This window comes from Balearica regulorum, chromosome 3, assembly GCF_011004875.1.
Source record: "Balearica regulorum gibbericeps isolate bBalReg1 chromosome 3, bBalReg1.pri, whole genome shotgun sequence".
NCBI lineage: Eukaryota > Metazoa > Chordata > Aves > Gruiformes > Gruidae > Balearica > Balearica regulorum.
Window position 1 is genome coordinate 6772392 of NC_046186.1, and position 26312 is coordinate 6798703.

Below are 26312 nucleotides of genomic sequence, written 5' to 3' on the forward strand. Positions count from 1 at the left end.
CTGGACAGAAACCATTTAACAGCTGACAGTCCTGCTACACAGATAAGTTGTCAGAGACAGCAAAAAAAGTAATCAATCCACAAATTCAAACCTTTTCCTCTCCTAAAATGCAACAAAAGGAACTGAGATGTTACAAAAGAACACAACAAACGAGCCTAGGATAACAGTCTTATTTTCAGAACATCAAAGAGGGAGTCACAAAAAGAAAATTACAAGAAAAAGAAAGGAGAAAATAAATCCCATCTTAATTTTCCCTCAGTATGACCTACATATTTACATTGTGTTTGCTGTCGCTGCAATCACTGTGCTGTAACGATTTCCTATACAATACAGGTCCATATTTTGAAGCTGTTGCTACGTTACTTTGCTACACCCAGCCACAGTCGCCGCTGGAGCCAAAGGCTGGAGGTGGCACAGGAGTGTCAGATGAAAATTGATTCACGGACCTTTCCGGAGGCAGGAAAGGTGCACGAGCAAGGCACGGACTCAGTAGAGGTCAGAAGCAAGACCCTTTACCCTTTGTATCCAAAGGCTTAAGCAAACTGCAGTGCCCCACTGCTAAAGCACGTGTTCTGTTCATGATAGTTGGGGAAGTGGATGTTATCTGGAAGAGAACCGCCATTCGCTAATCTTTTCACACATGCACGCAGAGTAATTCAGATAAGCATAAATCAAGCTATGAAGAGACCCACAACAGTCTTCCTCCTCAGAAATAAGGTTTACATGTTAAGATTTAAGAGATAACCAGTCTACTATCCCCAACAGGGTATAGGAGGTAGACATAAACCCATGTTGTGGCTGCGTAGTACGGTGTGGAGGTATTACAGGTGTATCTCTAGTCTCTGAGTTAGTAGAGCAAAAGCATTGGTGATGGTATCCTTCACACCAGATTTATGTCGGAGCAATTCCCTCACTTCAAAACCATACTGTTTTCAGTGACAGGTGATCAGAGTCTGATCACCTCACTAAGAGAAATCTAACGCTCTTCAAGTCAAATGGCAGGCGCAAACTGTGCAATAGGACTGCGTTACAGCTGCTTGTAAACGGGCGAGTAATACATGGTTGAGACCATTACAGAAACATTTATTGGGAAAATACCAGGGCTAGAAGATGAACTTTGTAATCCTAAACAAAATGTTAAAGGATACACAAATACACTAAAATACAGCAGATAAAGTGTCCTGAGTTGGACAACTGATGAATTAAAGAGGCACTTGCTACAGAAATTTTTATTGGCATTGCCAAACACACTACCTGTACATGAAAACTGGAGCTTAAGAAATATATAAATTAACTATAGAGAGCCTGGAAAAGATCAAAAAAAACCCTAAACCAAAAAACAGCCCCAAACCCCACAACACACCAAACCACACAAAGTTTAGAAATGATGACTCAAGCTTGAAGGAAGGCTGAAGGAATTGAATTTGTTTTGTCTAGGAAAGCAAAAACTGAAGGAAATTTGATATCTGTCTTCTAATACATAAAGGACCTATCTATTAAAAAGAAAAATAGCATAATTCAAAGCAAAAGAATTTTAATAAAGGAACATTTTTGTCTCTGGAAAATAATTTTAAGCCTTGACGGAGATTAATTGGTGTATGTGTTGAATCTGCATCACTGCATCTGTAGGGATGGTCTAGATAAGACTGAGAGCTGGATGACATCTTATCACTTGATATTCCAGACTTGTATTTCTATACTTAATTGTATGTGTAAACTATCTTAAGTAAGACTATTTGCAGTGAAAAACTTCTATTCATTTCATTAAAAAGATCAAAAAAGTATCACTTTAGGATATTGGCTCCCCATTAGACATTTCTTGTTGTGCACGTTAGCTTCAGCACGTTGCATCTTGGTCTATAAATCTGCCATAGCTGGAGAATGCTAAATATAGTTCTGGGATGTTTTCCTTGCTCAGGTTACTCAGTTAACACTATTTAAAAGGTGATTTATGAATCATTTAACCTTTTTCTAAGCTTATTCATAAGACAAAAATAATATTAGCTTACTTCCATTACATTTATTGTAAAAATATTTTTAAAAGCAAAAATGTCATAAAAAGCCAAATTACTATAATTTTATGTACATATAGAGAGGTACACCTGCCATCTCACTCCAGTCAGAACTCCTTTTACTACCTGCAAACCTCAGTGGAGAAGATACGGCTTAACACCAGCCTTATGTGCTGTACTGGAGTCAGTTAAAAGACTACCCGGCTTGCATTGCTAAAAGATATTTGGATATCCAATTAGGCTTGCAAATATCTACCACCCCAATACTGCAAGTACAGTTGTTCGTAGACTATGAGTGCAGTAAGAAATCTGTGTAGTTGAAAATATGAAAAACATATTCTCGTTAATGTCGATATCCATCCCCTTATTTGAAAGCTCCTGCAGGACTTCCTACTGAACGCTACAAATGTTCATCTGTTCTGGGTATTCTTTTATTTTTCATTTGCTTCTACAAAACACTCAGTTCCACTCGGCAAAGCACCAGCTTAACCATTAACTTAAGACTGGGCGTCCATGTGGTAACACTACAATTTGATTCTGCTCTTTTCAAATAAAACATGCTAAAAATTAGCTATGTCCTGTAACTTCATGTTCTAAACCATTAATACAAATTTTTAAACAAAACTTTCTCAACAGATACCAATATGCTCCATAAAACAACAGAAAAGCCAACTTGATGGGAAGGAGCATGATTTTTGCAGTGATACAAGCAATCCATCTCACTGTCCCTGTTAAGAACGTGGTCTGTCATTCGTAAGAGTTCAGCTCAACTTCGGGAGGCAGTAGAGAGCTAGGACAGAGCTGTGCCACCAAGTTAGAGCCCTCAGACCTTCCTGACTTGGAAACAAGGGAGTGGGAAGCATCTTGCAGGGAAAAAAAAAAAACACAAAACAAAACGAAACAGAAATGTCTTTTCTTTCCCAGGTAATAACTTCAAGAAGTTTTACTAAAAGATGCAATAACCCCAATGGAAACAGCTAAAAGTTTAAGCTCTGATGTGCAGAGAAGATAAAAGCAGTATCTTTCTCAAAACAACATTCTTAAATGCTGCACTGGTATCCAGTGAAAGGACATGAGGCAACGGGCATAAATTGAGATACACGAAATTCCATTTAAACATAGGAAAACACATTTTTACCATGAGGGTAGGACACTGGAAGAGTTGCACAGAGAAGCTGTGGATTCTTCGTCTTTGGAAATACTCAAAACCTGACCAACTATCATGTTCCTATCGAAAGCTACAAATGTTCACCTACATCTGCTGTAGGTGATCCTGCTCTGAGTAAGGAGTTGGACTAGATGATCTCCAGAAGTGCCTTCCAGCACTGCAGTGATTCAACATGCACGTTCACGGTGCTAAACCTCTGCATTCAATTTGTATTGTGTGCATAACACAAGGTGTTTATTGCTCGGGGTAAAGAATTACCTTCCTTCTTTAGGATCTGTGCTCCTATGGCACAAATGTGTACAGAGAGGGTATAATCTGTAGCCAGTCTCAAGTCATCGATAATCCAGAAGGGCAATTACTTTCTTCCAAAAAGAAAATAGAGGCACAATTCTTTAAGTAACAACTCAAGCTTCAGGAAAACAAAAAGTTAAAATTTTTCAAAGAAACTCAACATTCAGAACACTGTGCACAGTGCTAAACAGGGAAATACAGCAGACAAGTGACAAGGTTGGACCTCTGAGCAATAGCTACAATTAGGTCAAGCTGTCCTACACACACAGTCACACACAGTAACATAGCCTCTATGTCGGTCATATTTCTGTTCAACTTTCAAAGGCTTTTGTTTGAAGAAATCACAATGTTATTGAAAGGGCATTAAGGTGGCTGTGACAAGCCTGGACACGCTGGATTCACACAAACATCTCCATGTTGGTACATGCTATGTTCTGCTATTATAGGTACAGGGAATTCCTTGATGAAAGCCAATTTTTTTTACCTTATGGCACACCCTGAAAGAGCCCACTGACGACACCGTTACCAAGTAATCAGTGAAAGATGAGTTAAAATGTTTTAAAGATTTCCTTGGTGTCTAATAACACAGAATGGACTACATGAAGTTAAATTTATGTTCTAGGCAGTGCACTGCAACTAAGCCAACTAGACTATAAGTTAGATACCATTTCATTTGCCCGCTTTCTCTGATTTTCTCTGCAGCGACCTCCGTCTGACACTTTTCCAGCCACTGCCAGAGATTTATTAGTGCTACAAATAAAGGAAGGAATAAATAGTGGCAGAATTGTCATTACCACTATTGCCTTATAGCAAAAGGTCCTGCTGTCACTGTTAATGTCTGCAGAAAAGAGCAAATCCAGAAGATGAGCCCAATTTCAGAGCAACACTGGCCTCAGGTGGACTAGAGACCATACGAGAAGGGAACTGTCTATGCATAACAGCCATTGACATGACTGAGAGATTTGGTTCCTACGTGCAAGAAGTGATAGCCGTCGGGTATTTAACAATTCTTGTTACATATTACTCTATGACCTTCCATTTTATAGGCTGACTTTTGCTATCTAAATAATTAAAGATAATCAAAGCTGGATTTGCAGTCTATGGAGTTAGTGCTTTATTACCTTGATACCAGAAAGAAAGAAAAGCAAAAATCCAAAAATGAAATGTCATCAATTTCTCCAGGAATAAAATGCTGCCGTAGGAGTTGAGTTCAACCACCCACAGTGCCCTGTCCATCGGGCCTCCAGCTCCTGCTGGAGGAGGATCACAGCATGGATCACCTGAAAGCCTCATGTCTCATCTTCCAGCCAGGCAAGGATGTCTTGGGGCTCCAGGACATCTCAAAGGCACTTATGTTTTGGCAAGTAAATAGAGTTCAAAGTTTGTGCGTCTCTCTAGATTAGCTGATAAGCCCCTTTATGGGATATTCAGCTACTCTGCACAACAGAAGCAAGGAAAAAAGACTTCCTCAATCCTTCTCTGTGATAGTTCTTTTCAAAATGCCCCTCTTCTCACTTTTCAGAAATCCAACCCCATCATTTCCACTTGAATGGGAGCATCTGCCCGCAATTTCATACAAGGTAATCAGCATCTCATACTAATGCAAAGGTTATAGTTTGTTCTTCCTTAAATAACCTAAATTAACCAAATGCAGACATTGCTGAAGACACTTCTCACTACGTGTGGCAACAAAACCTGTCATCCTGCTTACAAAGCACCTGTGGAACTTAGGAACAGATTCTGATAATTTTATTTATGTTGAAAAGTGACAAAGTTCACAAGACTTCTGTTGAAATAACAGTATTACACTCATGGTGTATGGTCCTATTCAAGGGAAACAAGAGCTTGAAAATTTATCTCTTATGACTTAAAAAGGAGGAACTGTCACATCTGTGTTACAACCAAATAAATATGGAGAATGATTGAATACAACAGTTTTTATGAAGGGAAGTATAGCAGTTATTTAACAACACAGGTGTTTATGGTTTAGAAATTCAAGTAATACTTTACAAGGTTAGAGAAAGTGTGCAAGTCCCCTCAGTAATCTATACCTAACTTGAAATTAATGAAAAATACATGTTAAAATTGTCACAGAAATACATTAATCTAAACATTGACAGACATAAAAGAAAGACCTCTTTCAGGGATGAGCATTTGTGGAAATTTTATTGCCATTATTTAAACTATATATTTTGTTTTCTTCATAGCATTAATAACTATCACTTTTGAGCTATTAGCTTCTAGATAGATAATGATACACAGGGATAGCCGAACTAGCTTAACTAAACCAGTTCAAGTAGTAACAGTCTAGCTGTAACAGCATGGAGATTTCACAGAATAAATTAATTACAGCAACAATTAGAATACTTTCACAATACCCAGAGTTCCACTTGCAGTGGAGAAATCCCAGGTATGTCCACACAACACCAATCTTCTCTTTCTGTGCCTTAAGATGTAAGAGGCAAGCGAATGGCTTGGCCCCCAGGAAGCAGAGTTGGGAACAAAGTGGCAGCTAACTGTATTTTACTGATTTGGAAGACACATAGGTTGATTTGAGGTTTAAATTTAGTGTATTCTTAGGAGCACACCCAAAGTCTTACCTTTACAAACAGGAAAATGTCATATTCTTCCTGAAAGTTGTCAGTTTCTCCAAAGTTATTGTTAAGGGGGAACCTGAGGGAAGTTGAAGAGTTGGAAGAAGTGCTCTGGCTCCGCCGCAACTGGAAATTCGGAGGAAAATGCATGTTTCTCTCAAACATCATGCCCTCTCTGTGTTTATCTTCCAGAGCTGGGCTCATCAGATCCATCTCCTGGTATGGGTGGTTTTCTTCAGCACCATGGTGAGATGAAGAACTATCGTCCCCATCAGCCCCATGTTGAGAGGCCACAGAATTACTACAGCTATCTTCTGAGCTCTCTTGATCACTATCCATGCTCTCTGGGATAGTAGTGATGGAAGAAGGAGATGCTGGCTCTTCGTGGACATGATCAAAAAGATTATCCCCTTTGTCTTCCTCAGAGTCTGGAATCTCATCGATATTGGTGTTGTTAACATTTTGATAAACATTGGTAAAGCCCTGATCTTCCATGACTGCTGGCTGCTGAGTTTTGCCTGCCTTCTGGTACCTTAAAAGACCACAATTAACGTAAGATGTTGACAGACAAGCGCTCTTTAGGAGGACGCAGAGTCTGCGGTATGCTTTCTGAATGCTTTGCTACACATGGCAGATCTCCAACAATCATTTACTGAGAGCTTTAAATCAACAACTACACTTCCACTGAAGTAAAAGATAGGGCTGTCTCACTTTTAACCCCTTTGTCGATCTGACTGCTGGTAACTGTATCTTAGGAGCTGTAATCACTTGTTCTTCCAGATATAGCCTGGCCAAGTATAGTGAAAAACAGCTGAAGCACCGATCAGTACTAGAAAGCTATGGTAAAAAATATGTATTCTTTCACAGGAAGTCAAAAATAGTTTTACCGGAAATCTTATGTACATTTTGTGTAAAGAGGTAGAAATGCAGACTTCACCCATTTACTTCCATTTTCAACATATAAAAGCCTAGCTTCAAGGAAAAGCATGGCAAAACTGCCTCAAAAGTACAAGCAATCATGCACAACGTTTCAGTGGTTACAACAGCATCAACAAATTATGATCATTTATAAAAAACTACAAATAAAGAAATTATGAAGTGGTATATCCAAGAGAAAAAGGCATCAAACTTGAACTCTTTCCAGTTTTGCCACCGGTTCACTTTAGGGCCTTGAACCACTCACTTCACATTTAGCAACTTCATCCTCTCATCTATAAACTAGGGCCAAAACTGTAAAAAGTCTTGTGAGCTGCCTTGGAATCTAGGAAAAGAAAGCACTGAATAAGTGTTAACTAGTATTACATATACTTAATATATCACTTACTTATAATCACATTTAGGTTATATAACTTCATGTCATAGGACATCAACCCAAGTTTCCAAAGTTGGCTTAATGCCACTTCACTTTACCAATCTAGTTAGCCACCTTGTCTATATAGTTATTCTTCTCTAAAGAACGGAGACACACACAAAACTCCACAGAACCTAAAGCAGATGAATACTTCCAGCTTCAGCATAAAATGAACTGCCCTCTTAAAGACAGATACACATTCCAGAGCATCTGAAATCAATGGAGCTGAAACTCATTACAGATACAAATCTGAATTTATCAAAGTTATAAGAACCTCAGACCTCATTGACCAAAAGACTTTCAGTCTATATGTTTACTGCATCTGGATTATGTAGATTATTATGAGAATTCTTAGAATCTAATTATATTTAACCTTTTGGGTTTGAGCCAAAAGAAAAAATAAAGGTTTTCCTCCTGATCCCATCCCTGTAACCTCCCTGAGAGGTAACTGCCACAGACAGGTTGGATTTCTAAAAGAAACACAGAAGAGATGTCAGAGAGAAAACCAGTGAGCCAATTAAAAACTTTTACAACTTCAACATTTTAAATGAATATTTTTTGCTTTTAAGAAAACACCTGCATTTCTTTACATTTTGTGGATATACAAATGTATTTCTACAAGTGTCTGTTCAACTCACTCTGAGCGTGGCCTTGATAAGCAACTCGCACTGATCTTCAACTCCTTACAAAGAGCGCTAGCAGGATTAAATATGCTGGGATCACAAAAATTCCCTCCTTAGTCATTCTGCTGGCAAATAACTTGAGGAAGGAAAGAGAACACAGACACATTCATGACGTGAAACAAAGAGCAAAGTCCAGTTGCATAGTATTAAATCAAATGACTGATTTTTTTTTTTTCATCCACAAAGAAGACATTAGCAGGATGCAGCAGCACCTGCTGGAGGGTATAAAATATCACAGGTAATATAAAGAATAAGAGCACAACGTATGAGTATTATTTCAAAATACATATATATACTTGATGTGGATTTCATTAGTCAGAAATGTGAGTTACCTAAGTTGTCCTTTCCTCTGCCCCCCTCCAAGCGCAAAGAAAAGGACCATTCAGCTCCAAGATCCAGCCTTCACTCTTGTGACAGAGTGATAAGGCTCCAGAGTAAACTTGACCACACTTAAGAATTTATCCAGGTGAAAATCAGGTGCATTTCAAATCACTTTATATGAACCCACCACTGGTTTACAACCCTTACATTTCATCTTCAGAGAAAACAGAAATAATTTTCGTGCCACAATTCAAAAGTTCGGTGATAACAAACAAGATCAAAACTGAGATACCTACATTGTGACCTGGGAGACTAGTGTCCCGGCCCACTCTCCTACGTCCTGTGCTGCTCCTTTCTTATTCCCCAGCCAAAAATGCTCTGCTCCAGCAAAGGAACAGGGCAGAGAAGCTCTGTGCATGTGCGTCCAGTGAAATGGGACTTCTCTCCTGCAGGGAAGAGAGAGGAAAGAGGTTGTATGAGGCAGAAGGACAGGAAAAGGTGTCGGCATCACTTTGTGCTCCAATTTCCTTTGGAGAACAAAGTCCTCCAAGTAACAGTCCCAGCCCACAGCCACGAGAATAGAACATTACCAAAAAAAAGAGATAACCAATTTCATCCATTCTCTAAATTCCTCTGCTCCCACATCTAGAAGGTGTTGAATTGATGTGGTAGTTATTTATAGCAATACTTTCCACTGTTAGTTCTGTAACTCAAGTTGTGTCACTTAGCGTTGCATGTACCATCCGTACCCATGTGAGCCACCTGACAACATCAGTTACTTGAATTGCAGAAATACAAATAAACCATAAACAGCAAAATTCATTGTGTCGGGTTTGCGTGGAAAGGTTTGGGGGGGGGGGGAGGGGGGGACGACACGACACACGACATGCTAAAGAGGTGGCTTCTGTGAGAAGCTGCTAGAAGCTTCCCCTGTGTCTGACAGAGCCAATGCCAGCCGGCTCCAAGACGGACCCACCGCTGGCCAAGGCCAAGCCAATCAGCGCCTCTGTGATAACATATTTAAGAAGGAGAAAAACAGTTAGGGAGCGCTTTTGCAGCTGGAGAGAGGGGTGAGAAGATGTAAGAAACTCTGCAGACACCAAGGTCAGTGAAGAAGAAGGAGGGGCAGGAGGTGCTCCAGGCACTGGAGCAAGATTCCCCTGCAGCCCGTGGTGAAGACCATGGTGAAGCAGGCTGTCCCCCTGCAGCCCATGGAGGGAGGATGAGGGGGTGTAGAGATTCCACCTGCAGCCCATGGAGGACCCCACGCCGGAGCAGGTGGAGGCACCTGAAGGAGGCTGTGACCCCGTGGGAAGCCCGTGCTGGAGCAAGCTCCTGGCAGGACCTGTGGACCCGTGGAGAGAGGAGCCCACGCCAGAGCAGGTTTGCTGGCAGGACGTGTGACCCCGTGGGGGACCCACGCTGGAGCAGTTTGCTCCTGAAGGTCTGCACCCCATGGAGGAGACTCACGTTGGAGAAGGTCATGAAGGACTGTCTCCCATGAGAGGGACCCCACGCTGGAGCGGGGGAACGATGAGAGGAGTCCTCCCCCTGAGGATGAAGAAGCGGCAGAAACACCGCGTGATGAACTGACCGTAACCCCCACTCCCCGTCCCCCTGTGCCGCTGGGGGGGGCGGAGGTTGAAGCCGGGAGTGAAGTTGAGCCCGGGAAGATGGGAGGGGTGGGGGGAGGTGTTTTAAGATTTGGTTTTATTTCTCATTCCGCTACTCTGTTTTGCTTAGTAATAGATAAGATGAATTCCCTCTCTAAGTTCAGTCTGTTTTGCTCGTGATGATAATTAGAGAATGATCTCTCCCTGTCCTTATCTCGACCCACAAGCTTTTCGTTACACCTTTTCTCCCCTGTCTAATGAAGGAGGGCAGTGATAGAGCGGCTCTGGTGGGCACCTGGCCCCCAGCCAGGGTCAACCCACCACATTCATATAAAGACAGAACGTGAGTAACAGAAGTCCTTATTTTCAAGGTTTATTTTTCACTTCATGACTGCATTTCCTTTTTTACGCTAACCTTATTCTTTTTCAAGCAAGAAATACCAGAATTAATATGACCGTAACTCCAGTTAGTATACATAAGACACAAGTGACAGTCAACCAGTAAGATCTCTTAGGTCTCATTTTTAGACACTTTGTTTATAGTAATTTTAGCTGTCTATCATTAAGCACGTAGATTAAGATAATCACTGATTCTTTCCACAGTCCAATGGACAGCAATAGGCATCTCAGATTATGTGATAAAAGAGGTTGAAAGAATTATGTCAGAAGGAGATGAAGTATATTCTGGAGATGGTCTTTATTACTGCAAAACTCAGTCATCTGAACTCCCTAAAATAGACGTCTTTTAGAGAGCAAGGTTGGAATTCACCTACGTTTAGAAGCCTACAAATGGACATCAAAACTCACATTAGGAACTTAGATAATTGCCTGGTTCACTACAGAGATACACAGAGCTCAGTTCAGTAGCCCAAACACACATGGATATTTATTGGTATTTAAGATGTTTGCTTAGATCACCTTCATTTTATCTAAAGAACAGCAACCATAGTAAGGGCCCTGACAGACTTAGAATAGTATGTTAAAATCAGACTGCTGAAGCTACTACTGAAACTTTATCTGTTCACCCTGTCACCCTAACAGAAATCAGCACTTCCAGCTTGGACTTCTTTTAAAATGTCAAGCAGAAGACCGGCTTGTAAAGAAATTCCTGCATTGCTAGAGTCAGTTATCCCCCACCTCCGGAGCGGAAGAGGAGGGTAGAAAGAAGGAGGAGTAACAAAAAGGTCAGACCCCTAAAAAGCATACCTCACCTTTTGAGGTCCTTCAGTTGCTTGCTCTAAAGTATCTTTTTCCAGTCATAAGAGAAGCAAGAAAATTGAATAGTTTAAACAAAACACTCAGAGTTCTTGGAAACCTGAAACTGAATCATGGTAAACAACGGGGTTGATGTGAGGGATCTTAGCATCCCATAGGGTCAGGCCCTTTGTTTGCACTTGAGAACACTCACTGCAAAAATCATGAATATTCCTGACAACTCAGGATGCTGGTTTTACAAAAATAACTTTTTTTTTCTTTGTAAAGCTCAAACATTTCCACCGCTTTGCAACATGCAGTTCAAGTACTTCATCAAGACTACACTGCGGGCTCTGGGCAAAAGACTGTTGATGGTTTACAGACATATTACAAGGGAGTTGCAATAAAATCATACCATTTTGTTTTCACTCCTGGTTATACTAAATACCTGGATGAAATCAACAGCAAACAAAACTTGCATCATTTCTAGCCTCATCTTTTACTTATATGATTAGCAGTGCCTTATTACTTCACAGTTCACAAACAGTAATGCTTTATTCACTACCAATTTCACGCTAAAACACATGAGGAAAAGACCTTTATCCTGCACTCAGATTTTTAAGAAGTCTCTGTGTAGGATACTTTTCTATTTTGGCTCTGTGCTCTCTACAAGAATGAGAGACTTAAGTTCCTCTACCCAGTTATTCCTACAGATATTAACACTCAAAGACCTGCATAATAGGAACAGACTGTGAAAACCAGCACCTCTTTAGAGGTCTGAGCATCTGCAGCTCCCCACAATTTTTCAAAATGGGAGGTGAGAAGGAGGAACGAGACTGTTCAGTATGGCCCTGTTCTGCTCCAGCCTTTGGATGGTCACCTTTGGACACCCAAGAAGATCACTGGAACCACGCTGCTATGAAGTGCTACCTTATGAAGGACAAGAAGTTGCATAGGTATGCTGACAATTTTATCTGTATTGTATGTGTGCATATGGCATGAGTTACTCCTCTGAAACACGTGCTTCAGCTGTTTCATATTAACTGTTGAAATGTGCAGCTATAGCAATTTCTGTATTCTATTTAACACGTAGTAAGGAAAACAAAACACAGAGAAAAAACATTCAGAAGCCAGTTTAGTAGAAGATTTTGATCATCACACCATTTCACAAAAGAGTCAGCACATCCTTGAAGCAGGCCTCCAGAAACCCATCTGCTGCTCAGCTATCACTGACCTGGATTCCACAGTCTCAAGGAGCTGGCCCATGGATTCAGGACCCCACTGTTACAATGGTGATTCACCCTCACCCACGTTGTGCTTTGCTACTGACTGCATAAAAGGCGTATTTAAAGCCAACACATCAGTAAATTTGACTCTGCAGACACTTCTCCACTGGGAGCTAGACAAACAATAGGAAATTATTTTGCACAGGACACTCAACTCTCATACTATCAACAGCTTTCAGCTGTTAAAAATACCAAGAGTAGTCATTGCCACCACATCTTTGAAAACCTGCTTTACCTGCTGCAGGGCCTAAACAATTATTCCTGATTTGGATGTTTCAAAGCCCTTTATTTGTGGTCTTCCAGTTCCTTTTATAAAACATTGTTTGTTTTGCTCTCCAACTCCATGGTTGGAAACTCCGGTAGAATACCTGAGAGCCTAAGAAATACTGACTTTTTATTTGCCCAGCTGCTCCAAGGAAAACATTTTTGTTGGCCTTTAAAATCTGGCATCGTTTCAACATCCTCGTTTACCTCTGAAACTAAGAACCCTTATAAAGTCCAGCATCCCAACCTTCAAGCTTATGTACAGTGGAGGCTCTGGTAACTGAAACAGAGAAAGCAGAGACATCACACTCTATCACCCTGTCAGGCAGCCTGAGGGATATCATTCCACAGAGTTTGAGAAACAGCATGGTTAAAAGCCCTGTTTTGTTTATAGCCTCCATATACAACCTATTCTTCAGATTAAATGGCCACTAAAAGCTTAATGTCTAATACAGTTTAACCACTGTTACTCACCTAGCCCTTTTACAGTTTTATGAAACATCTTCCTATTTTTCTTCACCTCAACGAGATAAAAATGCATCAAAATACAGTAAATGACATATTAAAAAACTACTTGTATTGGGTTCGCGTGGCAAGGTTTTGGTAGCAGGGGGCTATAGAGGTGGCTTCTGCAAGAAGCTGCTAGAAGCTTCCCCCATGTCTGACAGAGCCAATGCCAGCCGGCTCCAAGACAGACCCACCGCTGGCCAAGGCCAAGCCAATCAGCAACGGTGGTAGTGTCTCTGGGATAACATAGTTAAGAAGGGGAAAAAAGAAAAACAAAACAAACAAACAAACAAAGACCAATTTGCAGCCAGAGGAGTGAGAAGATGTGATAAGAACAACTCTGCAGACACCAAGGTCAGTGCAGAAGGAGGGGCAGGAGGTGCTCCAGGCACTGGAGCAGAGATTCCCCTGCAGCCTGTGAAGACCATGGAGAGGCAGGCTGTCCCCCTGCAGCCCATGAAGGATGATGGGGGAGCAGATGTCCACATGCAGCCCATGGAAGGCCCCATGCCAGAGCAGGTGGAGGCACCTGAAGGAGGCTGTGACCCTGTGGGAAGTCTGTGCTGGAGCAGGTTTGCTGGGAGGACCTGTGGCCCTGTGGAGAGAAGAGCCCAGGCCAGAGCAGGTTGCTGGCAGGACTTGTGACCCCGTGGGGGACCCACGCTGGAGCAGTCTGCTCCTGGAGGTCTGCACCCCGTGGAAGGAATCCACGCTGGAGCAGTTCGTGAAGAACTGCAGCCTGTGGGAAGGACTCACATTGGAGTTCATGGAGGACTGTCTGCTGTGGGAGGGACCCCACGCTGGAGCAGGGGAAGAGTGTGAGGAGTCCTCCCCCTGAGGAGGAAGGAGCAGCAGAGACAATGTATGATGAACTGACCACAACCCCCATTCCCCGTCCCCCTGTGCTGCTGGTGGGGAGGAGGAAGGGAAATTGGGAATGAAGTTGAGCCCTGGAAGAAGGGACAGGTAAGGGGAGGTGTTGTAAGATTTGGCTTTATTTCTCATTATCCTACACTGAGTTGATTGGTAATAAATTAAATTAATTTTCCTAAGTTGAGTCTGTTTTGCCCATGAAAGTAATTAGTGAACGATCTCTCCCTGTCCTTATCTTTACCCATGAGCCTTTCATTATATTTTCTCTCCCCTGTCCAGCTGAGGAGGGCAGTGATAGAGCAGCTTTGGTGGGTACCTGGCTCCAGCCAGGGTCAACCCACCACATGGCTCAGCAAAAATGATCACAGAGATCACTGTCACATGGATAAAATTGAGAGGAAAAAAAAGGAAAAATACAGGAAAATATTTCTCTTTCAATATACAGTTATTTCAACTCTAAGTAATGAAAATGTCCTGTTTTTTCTTAAGAAGGTACTTAAGTATCTGAAGTATTCATTGGCAACATCTAGTTTTCTTCCTTATAAGGAGTTGCTCCCCCTCCACAACACTGCCAACAGGAGGGTATAGTTTCCCATCTAGAAATCAAATGTTTTACTAAACCTAGCCAAACGCTGAAAATGTATTGAGGATGCCTACCCTTTATTTCCTGTAATCACTAGATTCCACTGACACAAACAAATGTGTGTAATGGTTTTCGAGCTGCAAATGCTCAATCCTACTACAGCAATAAATCTGTACAGCTTCTGGGAGGATTTAGGGCAGTCTACTGCTCAGAAGAACTGAAGTCCATGCAGACAACTGTAGGGTGAAATACAACACAGAGAGAGAGATTAAGATGAGGAAAGGCAAACATCTTGGTTGTTCAGTTTTACTTCTCTTAATGTAAGTATACACAACTCAACTATTTCACGTAGGCATAAACTGTAAATGGCACCAAGAGCTGTATTAAATACGTGATACATGTTGGCTAGCCCAGTTCAAAGTCCAGAGTTGGTATGGTATGCTGCCTTTATGATGTGTCAAATTAGAAACATTATATTAGGCTGGGCTCATGAATAGGTGAATACCGCAAATAGGTGTCAAAGCACATGGGTAAGGGTAAACAAGAGATTACTCACACCTTTTAGGACTGAATAGCTGAGTAACTATGTTGCCAAACTAGGTCAGCAAAAGCACCTCGATGCTTAAAATTTGTCTGTATCTCTGCATAAAGTTTGTAGAAGAGCTCAATCGTCATTTCATGGAATTGGCTAAAAGATTGCATCTGTTATGTGTTCTCTTGACCTCTAATTCACTCTGTGTAATAAACATTTTGAAGGAAATACAAGGAAGTAATTCATAAAGGACACTTCCCTCCTCCACAAGATCAACTGCCATGTGCATATTTACAAAGCTAAATTACTGTAACCAAAAAAAAAAAAAAAAATTAAAAAGACAAGACAAAAAGACCTTCACTTGAACTTGACATGTAACATGTGAATAGCTGCAAGAAGTCTTATCTAGCTCACCTGGAATTTTTTTTTTTTTTGGCCTCTTTTACAATCCTGTGCACTGCCACACCTGCTACATTCCATAAATCAAGGTGAATCAGAGACATGACACTTTACCCAGCCTATTGTACCACATCTTTAGAGCCATGCAGCTGGCATGCACAGGTAGCACAACCCACCAAACTCATACGTAGGTGAAAGCCATTAGAAAGAAACAAGCTCAAATCTATGCGACATTCAGAAAAAACACGCTGGCAGGATACACAGAATGACATTCAGATCCTCTGCTTAAGTCAATCATGAAGCTATAGACATGTCTTTTTCTCAGGTTTCATGATGAAATTTAAAATGGAGTGACAATTTCCGCTCTGTGCTGTTAGAGGACACTTATTTTCTCTATTTACACAGAGCTGATTTCATTGTTATTCAGCACCAGTAACTTAACAGGTTTTGCAGAATTACTAATCCTTTTGCATAATAAAAAGCAAAAGCAAGAGAGTGTAAACTATTGCCTTATGAAGTAAATCTACACCAGCAGCTAAAACAGATCTCAACCCATCATACCACACACTGCCTTCCTAAAAGCAGCACTGGTGTTCAGAGTAGTTACATTCGATACCACACACAATTTCCTGCTTGCACTCTTAAGTTCTAGGGTAAACCAGTGTCACAAGAGAGCATGAAAAGGTCATACACAGGAAAGAACATGAACAATCAACTTTCAGAGTTGCGTGGCCAAAAGGGAGCAGGAGTCACAGAGAAGAGGGGATTTGTAATCACGCGGACAACCACCATTGCCTTGCCAAGGCCGCAGCCTGGGGCTGCTGCAACACCTGCAAAGGAGGAAGGTTACAGGCATCCCAGGGAAACAGGACACCTCCCAGTAACGCACCCCGTCACAGCCTCGCCTCACCCCACGGCATCCTTCTGCAGCCACAGGAGCCAGCAAACAGCCCGTCCCCGAAGCAGGCTCTGACCCCTTACCAGCAGGCCTCACTGTCCCACCTCAGGGGCAACCCACTCTCATCCCAACCTGGGGGGGCTACCATGCCTCTCATAAAAACCTGTACTCCCCTGCAACCCACCACATCTCCCTGTGTGACAGCTGCCTCCCACAGTTCTCCTCAGCCCCACTCCCCTCAGCCTTGCTCCTCTCAGTCCCCTATGGCTCCCTACAACCCTCACCTCAGTCCCCCTCAGCCCCCCCATGGCTCCTTCAGCGCCCACCTCACCTCACCTCCCCACAGCCCTCAGTCTCCCATGGCTCGCTAAAGCTCCCCTCACCTCAACCCCCCTCAGCTCAGTTCCCTTCAGCTCCCCCTCACCTCAGCTCCCCTCAATCCACCATGGCTCCATGCAACCCACCTCACCTCATCCCCCCTCGATCTCCCGTGGCTCCCCACAACGCCCCTCACCTCATGCCCCCTCATCCCGCTATGACTCCCCACAGACACCCCAGCTTCCCCCCCCGCACCCCTGCCCATGTCTCACAGCGCGACGCCCACTCCGCTGGAGCCAATCGGAGCTTCCGCCAGCGGGTCCCCAGCCAATCGCATCCGGCGGAGGCCGGGCCCGCTGACGAGCTCCCCCCGCTACCGTGGCCCCCCCCCCCTCCAGAGCAGCGCCGCTAATGGCAGTTGGGGCCGCGCGGGCGGCGGGTGCGCAGGCGCTGTTCTCCCCCCCCCCCCCCATTCTCGTCCTACCTCCCGCCGCAGCCGGTCACCTCCAGCGCCGCGCAGGAGCGGGCCCTCACGGTGGGGTCGGGGCGGAACCGCGGCGGGCGGGGGAGGCGGTGGCGGGTGGGGAAGGGTCTCCCGCCTGGGGAGGCTGTGGTGACTGGTGCTGCCCGGGGCAGGCCCGCGGGGCCCCCCGTGTGCTCGGCCTTCGTACGAGCGAGTGGCTGCGCCTCCGCCCCCCTCGGTTTTGACGTGAGGGGAAGAAAGTATCGGTAGGCTGCGTGGGGCCGGTGGGGTGCCGGGCCGTCTGCCGCCGGAGTCCCCCCCCGCCCCGGACGAGGCCGGTCCGTTTGCTGGGTAGCCGGAGCCGGGACCCGCGGCGGTGCGGGGGGCCGGCGGTGGAGGTGCGCTGCTCCGAGGGCCGGGTGACGGCGCTGGTTTCCCCGACAGCGCTGCGGCAGCCGGACCCGGACACCGGGTTAGTTTGTACTGACAGCGCGGCATCTTGCTGTAAGCTTTCGAGGCCAGGATAACTCGTTTTGTACTGAACGGAGCAACTGCCTCGGAGGTGGAGAGGTTCAAGAGCAGAAAGGTGTAGTGCTGATGGTACTCTGTAGTTGGCTGTGATACAGCGTGTAAAAACACGAATGCTTAGCATCTTTGGAGTATTTTGAAGCTAATATTGTGGTCTTACGAAAAACTCTCGTTCTGCTTTTTAAAACACCTGACAACATGAAACGAGTGATTCTCTGCTCCATTGCTCATGTCATCTCATTTCTTTTTTTCCTCCTTTTTAAAGAGGCTGCGTGTTACAAGTCTTCTGTATTAGGAGGTGCCCTAATGCTGTTTTTGACAATGCTTTCTTCTAACGTTTTTATCTTCTAAAGAAATTTTAACTTGGTTCTGAGGGGGATGATTTCCCATGCTTTGAATTCCTCTCACTGCTAAAGCTTTGGCTAACATTAAAGCTACTTATACTTTTAAAGTAATATACTCACATTTTTAAAAAGTTTGGGGAAAAGGGTTGAGATAGGCCAGAAGATAGTACTACAGTTAGGAAGATAGCTGCTCTTCCTCCTAGAATCACCCTACTTTGTGCAAGTGAGATAAAGGAGAAGTTTGCTGGAATGGAGTTCTTCTTGAGAAGTAAATACGTTATCTAACAATATTGCAGAAGGTTTTGTGAAACATGAAGCTTCACTTCCTCTTTCTTAAAAGGCTTCTAGAATAATTCTGGACCTTCCTGATCAAAGTGCTCCTGTCATACGTAATAAGTTGGGGGGGGGGGAAGCTTACAAATCATAGCTTGCATTCATAATAATAATGAATTCCTTGATGAGAAATACTTGCCTCATAGCTGAGGTTACTAATGATTTAATTTTTTTTTTTTAGAGAGAAAGAAATATGATATGTAAATAACAGATTTAAATGCTGTTATGGTAGACATTCAACAGCTTAGAAGGAAAACAGAAGTAGAAGTTACTCCTGGTAGTTCCATGTATAGAGTAAGCAATGTTGAAAGGTTCAAAAGTTTTCCACCAACTCGAGAGGGTGGAAACTGTGGAAAAGGAAAGGTGGATGAAGAAGAAAAATCATAATTACAGTAGAAAACAAACTTCTGGTCTGAACACTGATGTGTAAATAGGATTCAGAGCTGCACAGGACTCTTAAATGTGGGGGCAGAATTGTTCAGGTGCCTGTGCTTGAACGTAAGAAAGAATACTGGTCATGTGTCTTGGAATGCAGAATTGTAATAAGACACACAGGAACAATGGAATAATTGCTTAAAAGAGAGAAAACAATTCTTCATTTAGTCTGGAATGAAAAAAACTCACCTCATTGCACGTTTGTTTTAATGTATGAGAAACTATGACAATATATGAGAAACTTCTTTAGTCAGTATGGAAATATACCGTGGACTTCAGTGGTTGTTTACATCAGTTGTTTTGCAGTTAACCTCTATAAGGAAGATGCACATAATGTATAGCTAGTTAAACTGGTTCCAGTACAATTATTTTGAGTTACATGTCTTATCTTTTAAAATTTTTCAGGTGCATCTGATTACCTGCTGGAAACACTTTGAAATATCAACAATGAACTCAATGTTAACATTATTTTTTTCTGGAATAGTTGCCTGTTGTGCTCACTCTACTGGTGATTCGGTGTCCAGGTTACTCCTCGTGTCTTTTGATGGCTTCAGGGCTGATTACTTGGAAACCTATAAACTTCCTCACCTTCGGGAGTTCATTGAGGATGGTGTGCTTGTAAAACAAGTTAAGAATGCTTTTATCACCAAGACTTTCCCAAACCATTATACCATAGTGACAGGTTTATATGAAGAAAGCCATGGCATCGTGGCTAATGACATGTACGATGCAGATGCCAAGAAAAAGTTTTCACAATTCAATGATTCAGATCCCTTCTGGTGGAATGAGGCAGTTCCAATTTGGGTAACAAATCAACAGCAGGGAAAAGGAGCAAGTGCTGCTGCAATGTGGCCTGGTACTGATGTAAAAATTAACAATATGACCCCTCAGTTCTTTATGAAGTATAACTTTTCGGTGACGTTTGAGGAGAGAGTGGAGAAAATTGTTGCATGGCTGAACAGCTCTGATCCAGTAGTCAGTTTTGCTACGTTATACTGGGAAGAACCGGATGCCAGTGGGCACAAGTATGGACCGGATGACACCAAGAACATGCGCAAAGTATTAGAAGAAGTGGATAATCATATTGGTTTCCTTACTAATAAATTGAAGGCATTAGGTTTGTGGGACACTATTAATATCATAGTAACCAGCGATCATGGAATGGCCTCCTGTTCTGCAAAGAAGCTGATTATCCTTGATGACTGTATTGGTCGCAATAACTACACTCTGATAGACAAGAGTCCAGTTGCTGCAGTGCTGCCAAGGCAGAGTACGTTTGGTTTAAGTCATACACTGAGAATTAAATCTTGTTTATCTTACTACTAAAAAGTACACACTATGGTAGACTATTCACATCTTTTGCAAAAGCAGCGTAGTTCATATTACAGGACTTTGACATAATTTAATTAATAAGCTAAAGAATGTTTGTTTGCTTAGGAATTACTTTGTTTTGGTGATCAGTGGGCCAAGGAGAGTTTCTTGTCAAGTTGCTGTGGTTGGTAAAGATGGTCCTGCTACTGCTTGTTGAGAAAATAGATACTCACTTGGTATGCCTACTCTCTTGTTGCTCACTTAGTCTATAGGGTTGTAATTCACAGTGAGCATGAAATAAACCCTCACGTTTATTCAGAATAAAAAATGTCATTATCTAAACTTCCAAGTAAAAATCTAAACCCAACTTTGATCACTTTACCGCTTCTGTTTCTCTGAATGAAACTTCAGTTTTCATACTGTGAATTCAATTTTTGTATCTTGGAGTAGTTACTAACAGGCATGTCTTAAATCATGACGCTGCTGGTCTCAGTTTCCACAACTGTGGCCAGACTGAAGCAATTCTAATGAACAAAGTGATTTATACAGTCACAAAATTTAATACTTACTCCTTTGGATAAAAGGACTGACTACTTTGGCATGTGATTGCTTTCTCTTGATTCCTCTGCTTGAATTTTGCTGTCCTCCCTTGCAAGCCCAGAGGGTGGGTTGAATTGTAGGTCCAAAACTATCAGCCGTGAGGTGCCTGACTTCAAATGAGAGCAAATTGTGAAATTCACTTTGATACATGTAGCGTTTCATTAGGGTTGTGAAAAAATCCTTTTCTATGTGACTCTTAAAAAATAATTGTTTTCCAAAAAATGGATCTTGGGTTTAATGACAGTAATTGCAGTAAACAGGACATAATTTCCAGCTGTTTCACATGCAGTTTTTTTTTCTTGGCAGACAAGAGAGATGTGTATAACTTACTGAAAAAATGCCACAGTCACATGAAAGTGTATCTCAAAGAAGAAATTCCAGACAGATTTCATTATCGTCATAATAAGAGAATTCAACCCATAATTCTGGTTGCAGATGAAGGTTGGACAATTGTACAAAATGAATCTCTTTCAAAATGTAAGTGTGTTTTCTTCATTTGTGCTCTTGGCTTATATTGGTAAACTGTCTTGGCTTTATTCCAGCTGTCTGTAGTACAGTCCTAGTTTAACGAGTGGAGTCCTGGCACTGCGCATCTTTAGGAACAGCTCAGCATTTTTTAGAACATTCTCAGCCTGAGCCTGGAGTGTTTGAAAGGATGAGGAAGAGATGGGGGATATTCCGTTGGCTAAAACACTTTGTCATGTTCAACTTAATAGCCTGAGGTACACTTGTAAGAGTTATTTTAGGCAAGATAGCAGTCTGTCTCAAGGTTCCACCAGAGTGTGGTTTTTAACTTTTTGTATATAGTATATATAGAGGAGAGCATAAATTGAGGAATGCAAGACACAACATATAATGTTGCAGTACATGTAGTAGGAAATAAAAATAAAGGGGAAGAAAAAATAATAGGAACACAACAGTAATGGTGAAAGAAGCCAGAGTTCTTCCTGTTAGGGGCATCACATAGCATGTTTTAAAGACAAAAAAAACCAAAACAGATGCTACTTCACACAGTGCATTGCTAAGCTATGCACTTTTTTCCTGTTAGATGCTATGAATGTCAAATTACATATATACATACATATACGCACACATATATACATATATCTGGGTGTTTCACATGCAGGTTGTTTAGGGTTTTTTGGCAGACAAGAGGTGTGTATAAATTACTGAAAAAATGCAACAGTCTCATGAAAGTATATCTCAAAAGTAGAAATTCCAGATGGATTTCATTATTGTCATAGTAAGAGAATTCAACCCATAATTCTGATTGCAGATGAAGGCTGCGCGTTTTTTTATATGTCTATAAAAATATGTATCTGTGTGTGTTCAGAAAGTGACTGGACAAATTCTTGAAAGAAAAATCCATTGATAGAAATTAAATACAAAGGTACCAACTTCCAGGAAGTCTGTGGGCAGCTAACAGCTCGAGGCTGGTTGGTATGTCAGGGCTAACGCTGCTGAATACTTCGCAGAGGAGCTGTTACAACTGCTGTCAGACACAGGATGCTGGGTGGTGTAAACTCCTGGTTTCATCCAGTTTGGCTGTTGTTGCTGTCTGCCCTTTGCGTATTTAAGTTCAAATTTTCTCATTATTTCTACAAAAGTACTGCTTATAATATAAGGCTTTTGTTTTAGTTTTCCCACCGATTTGTTACAGTCATCTTCAAATTGACAACACTTAGCACACACTCTCTAATAGAGGTCTCTTGTTTATGGTTAAGTTGAATTTCACGCACCTAAAAATAGTTTATAAGTATGTATTTAGAAGTAACAGCGTTTTACTGGTTGAAGTGAATCACTTTTCATAACAATGTTGCTAGCCGAGGGTTCCCAAAAGCAGGCAGGGGAGGTTATAGGCTAAAAGGCTATTTCAGTGTTTCTTGTGCTAAGTGGACAAGTGGTAGCATCGATTGGCAAGAGTGCCAGTACCTACACCGTGTCTAGCAGTGTTAGTACACACCAGCCCTCCCACTTCAGAGGGGAAAGATAGGGAACTTCATTGGAGAGGGGATTTGGAACAGCTGTGTTCAAAACAAGCAAGTAGTAGAAGGAAAAAAATGCAATCGAGAAATGTAGGACTGTATTAAAACAAACAAGCAAGATGTGGAGCAGTAGTATCTTTGTGGTAACAACAATAATGGTGAAAAACATTAAAAGGGAGTATTGGAAGTTTATTGAAGTGGTGACTGTCACCTTATCAACAGAAATCTTTAATTTCACATCAGAAACATCAATGAAGCTGCCCAGGAAACAGTTCTGGTGACAGATTCGTTAAACTGTTACTAAGAAATGAACTCAAAACTTAGTACAGTATTTGAGTAACTGCATTTATGTGTGCTATGAGAAATTTTTGGCATCTTGGACAGATTTTTCAGGCATGTTATTAGGACTATGGCTAGGTTTTAGCTGTACATATTCCACCAAAAATGACAGTGAGTATTTCTTAAAAACCTACCAAATGTCCCAATACTGGTGACCTTGTAGCCACAAATGTTTTGTTGTATTCCTGTCACAGGCATCATGATCCTTGGACTGTTTGGGGTTTTTTTTTTTTGTTTTTTTGGGTTTGTTTTGTGGGGTGTTGTTTGTTTGTTTTGACTGTTTGGATATCCCTTCACCTGAAGCACCTAATCTGATAAGCATGATTTGAGGGTAATTAATATGCTAGAACTGAACACTATCAAGGGAAAAGTGCTTGGCTTTTAAGAAGTAATTAAAGTATCTGCTTTGAAAGGGGGAGATACCTTTCAAAAATCTGAGAAGTACAAATTTGCATTCCAGCTACGGACTTGTGGAGTGGCAACATCCTTTTCAACTCAAGCATGAGGAGTGGGAAGGGGAAAACTGAAAATGTTGATGACCAAAAGGGAAAGAGATAATGGGAGTGGGAACCATGGCTGAAGACCAGTATGGGAAAAGACTTCTGGGGATTGGGGAAGAGGGAAGGAACTCTGGGTCCCTTGAGTGTTTGATCCAACAGCTGCTTTATGTTCTGCATTAGTTTTTGGTTAAAATATATGCCGCCTTGGGGTGGGGGAGAGATAGGGAGGGGAATAGAATCATAGAATCAGTATGGGATACTAGTGTTTAATTAAGGACAAATTAAGATCACAGAATGGTTTGGGCTGGAAGGGACCTCAAAGCCGATCTAGTTCCACCCCCTGGCCCTGGGCAGGGACACCCTCCACTAGACCAGGTTGCCCAAAGCCCCATCCAACCTGGCCTTGAACACTGCCAGGGATCCAGGGGTGTCTACAGCTTCTCTGGGCAACCTGTGCCAGTGCCTCACCACCCTCACAGGGAAGAATTTCTTCCTAATTTCTAATCTAAATCTACCCTCTTTTAGTTTAAATCCATTACCCCCCATCCTATCACTCCATGCCCTTGTAAACAGTCCCCCTCCATAATACTCAATACACAAACAGAAACTGTGATGTTAACTCTTAACTTTGCGTTTCTCCAGTAGGTGACCATGGCTATGACAACGCTCTCCCAAGCATGCATCCGTTCCTGGCTGCTCACGGGCCTGCTTTTCATCGGGGTTACAAGCAGAGCACAATGAACAACGTTGATATTTACCCAATGATGTGCCACATCCTGGGACTGACACCACAGCCGCACAATGGCACTTTCAGTAACACCAAGTGCTTGCTCGCTGACCAGTGGTGCATAAATCTTCCAGAAGCTATTGGGATTGTAATTGGGGCTTTTATGATACTGACTACTTTCACCTGCATTATAATAATCTCAAAGAATAAAGTAGTTCCCCAACGGCCATTTTCCCGACTTCAGTTACAATCTGATGATGATGATCCTTTAATCGGATAGCATGTAGGGAGCCTTGCCTTGTTTGCTAAATAGTGATTTCAGGAAAAGAGATTGAACTTGCACTGGATGGCATTCTTTGATGCACTTTAACAGTATCTGTGTAAAATACTGTACAGCCAGATCTCGCTAACTTGTTTGTGTGTGCTACCTGACTAGTAGTCCTATAAAAATAGTTTCAGAACAAAATGGTGAATGGGTGGCTTTCTGCTGGAAGAGATGCTTAACATAATAAGGAAGCTTAGGTTTTCATTCAAGCCTTTGAACACTTTCAAAATGAAATTCCAGAGTATGAACTAGCCAGGACAGACTAAGTGAATTAACATTTGTAAATGGTATTTTTTTTTTTTTGTACTAAATTTAAATTAATGTTGACTTCTTTTAGGGTTCTTCTACCTGTATTGGAAAGAAGATCTTTTTTATGAGAGTTTGAAGTTAATTCTATTTGGACAGTATATTCCGATTTGTTCTTAATTTGGGGACAGAGGGTGTAGAGAACATCCAATACTTCTATTTCCACCACAGAAGCCAGCAATATGCCAAGAAACTGGTGAGAAGGAAAATGGAAGTCAGTGAGGAAGGAATTGGTGCATCTCACTTCTATTCTGAGCAATAAAGCATGCAGTTCAGCAGTTATAACACTGGGCAGACGGCTCTGACATTTCTAGATATGTGTCTGACTTTTTGTTCCACAGTTCCTGCACTTGGAGAGTTGGGGTGGTACTATTTGCTTGTCTTGAGAATGTTGATTTAATCTGAGAATCCTTGGATTACCCAGTTTCTTGGGCTGTAGTAGTAAAACTACTGCTATTAAACCCTGTGAGAAGTTTTCAGGTGTTTATGTAATACCAGTGGTTCTGTCCTGTGTGCCAGCTGGTAATTATCTTCTGAAGCTTGTCATGTGTTAAAAAGGAACAACTGACAATCTGACATGCAATCATCAAGCAAGGATTCCAAACTTTTATTTTAAACCCTGGAAACTTAAAGGGAAAAGTTGATTTTCTTTTTGAGATAGGATCTGTTCTCTGTAGTGTCTAAGTTGTATAGATGCAAAGTTCTGAAGACCAGTGCTACTGCTTCGCTTAATTGAAACTCTTGATTCCTTGTTAATGGTCAAGTCTAGTAACTTGCCATAAAAAAAAATTAATTTGATTTAGAAGGCCTTAGTGGTACCTTATCTTTTAGTGAGGAAAGAATGTGAGGTTAAATTGTTAATGCTAACCCAAAAAGAGAACTACAGTTACAAAGTCATTTTCCTACAAGGTTGATGGTTTTAAGAACTGATAATTGGAAGTGAAGAGAGCCGAGGTACCTGGTAGCATGCAATGTGATTTCTTGTTCACAAGCTTAAATTCAATGCAATTAGCCACGGACTGCCTTTTAGTGATCTAAGTGGGAGGAAGTACGGACTTTGGAGAGAAGGGTTACTTTTAACTGCCCACTGAAAAAAATACATTTAAAAATGAGTTTTTAAAATGATCTGTGGAAGTTTTATGAATTTGTATCTTCCTCTCTGAGGATTCTGTTGTACTGATTAAAAACACAATACAAAAAATTAACCTGTTCTGGTTTGGTTTGGTTCC

General features: G+C 41.9%; 2 protein-coding genes across 5 annotated transcripts in view; one reads left to right on the forward strand and one right to left on the reverse strand.

Moving 5' to 3' along the window:
• CLIC5 (chloride intracellular channel 5) overlaps positions 1-6700 on the reverse strand; it is a 77661-nt gene extending 70961 nt beyond the window's left edge. Inside the window, exon 1 of the mRNA XM_075750458.1 lies at positions 6072-6700. Coding sequence (XP_075606573.1) covers positions 6072-6560 — 489 coding nt within the window. The 5' untranslated portion in view covers positions 6561-6700. The remainder of the gene's footprint in view (positions 1-6071) is intronic.
• Positions 6701-17277: 10577 nt separating this feature from the next.
• ENPP4 (ectonucleotide pyrophosphatase/phosphodiesterase 4) lies at positions 17278-25958 on the forward strand. 4 transcript variants are annotated; one of them, XM_075750454.1, is made up of 4 exons: positions 17278-17422; positions 19396-20260; positions 21208-21378; positions 24368-25958. In XM_075750454.1, the coding sequence occupies exons 2-4, from the start codon at positions 19438-19440 to the stop codon at positions 24730-24732; spliced, it is 1359 nt and encodes a 452-aa protein (XP_075606569.1). In that variant the 5' UTR covers positions 17278-17422; positions 19396-19437; the 3' UTR covers positions 24733-25958. The 4 variants fall into 4 exon arrangements, with proteins under 4 accessions (XP_075606569.1, XP_075606572.1, XP_075606570.1 ...); XM_075750457.1 differs by having other exon boundaries at positions 24371-25958; XM_075750455.1 differs by having other exon boundaries at positions 17301-17822.
• The last annotated feature ends 354 nt before the right edge of the window (positions 25959-26312 follow it).

Bases quoted from the DNA above. Each gene is read 5' to 3' on its own strand.
- ENPP4 (XM_075750454.1), top strand. From the start codon at position 19,438: ATGAACTCAATGTTAACATTATTTTTTTCTGGAATAGTTGCCTGTTGT. The intron at 20,261-21,207 runs GTACGTTTGGTT...TTTTCTTGGCAG, and splicing joins TGCAGTGCTGCCAAGGCAGA to ACAAGAGAGATGTGTATAAC. The intron at 21,379-24,367 runs GTAAGTGTGTTT...GCGTTTCTCCAG, and splicing joins AAATGAATCTCTTTCAAAAT to TAGGTGACCATGGCTATGAC.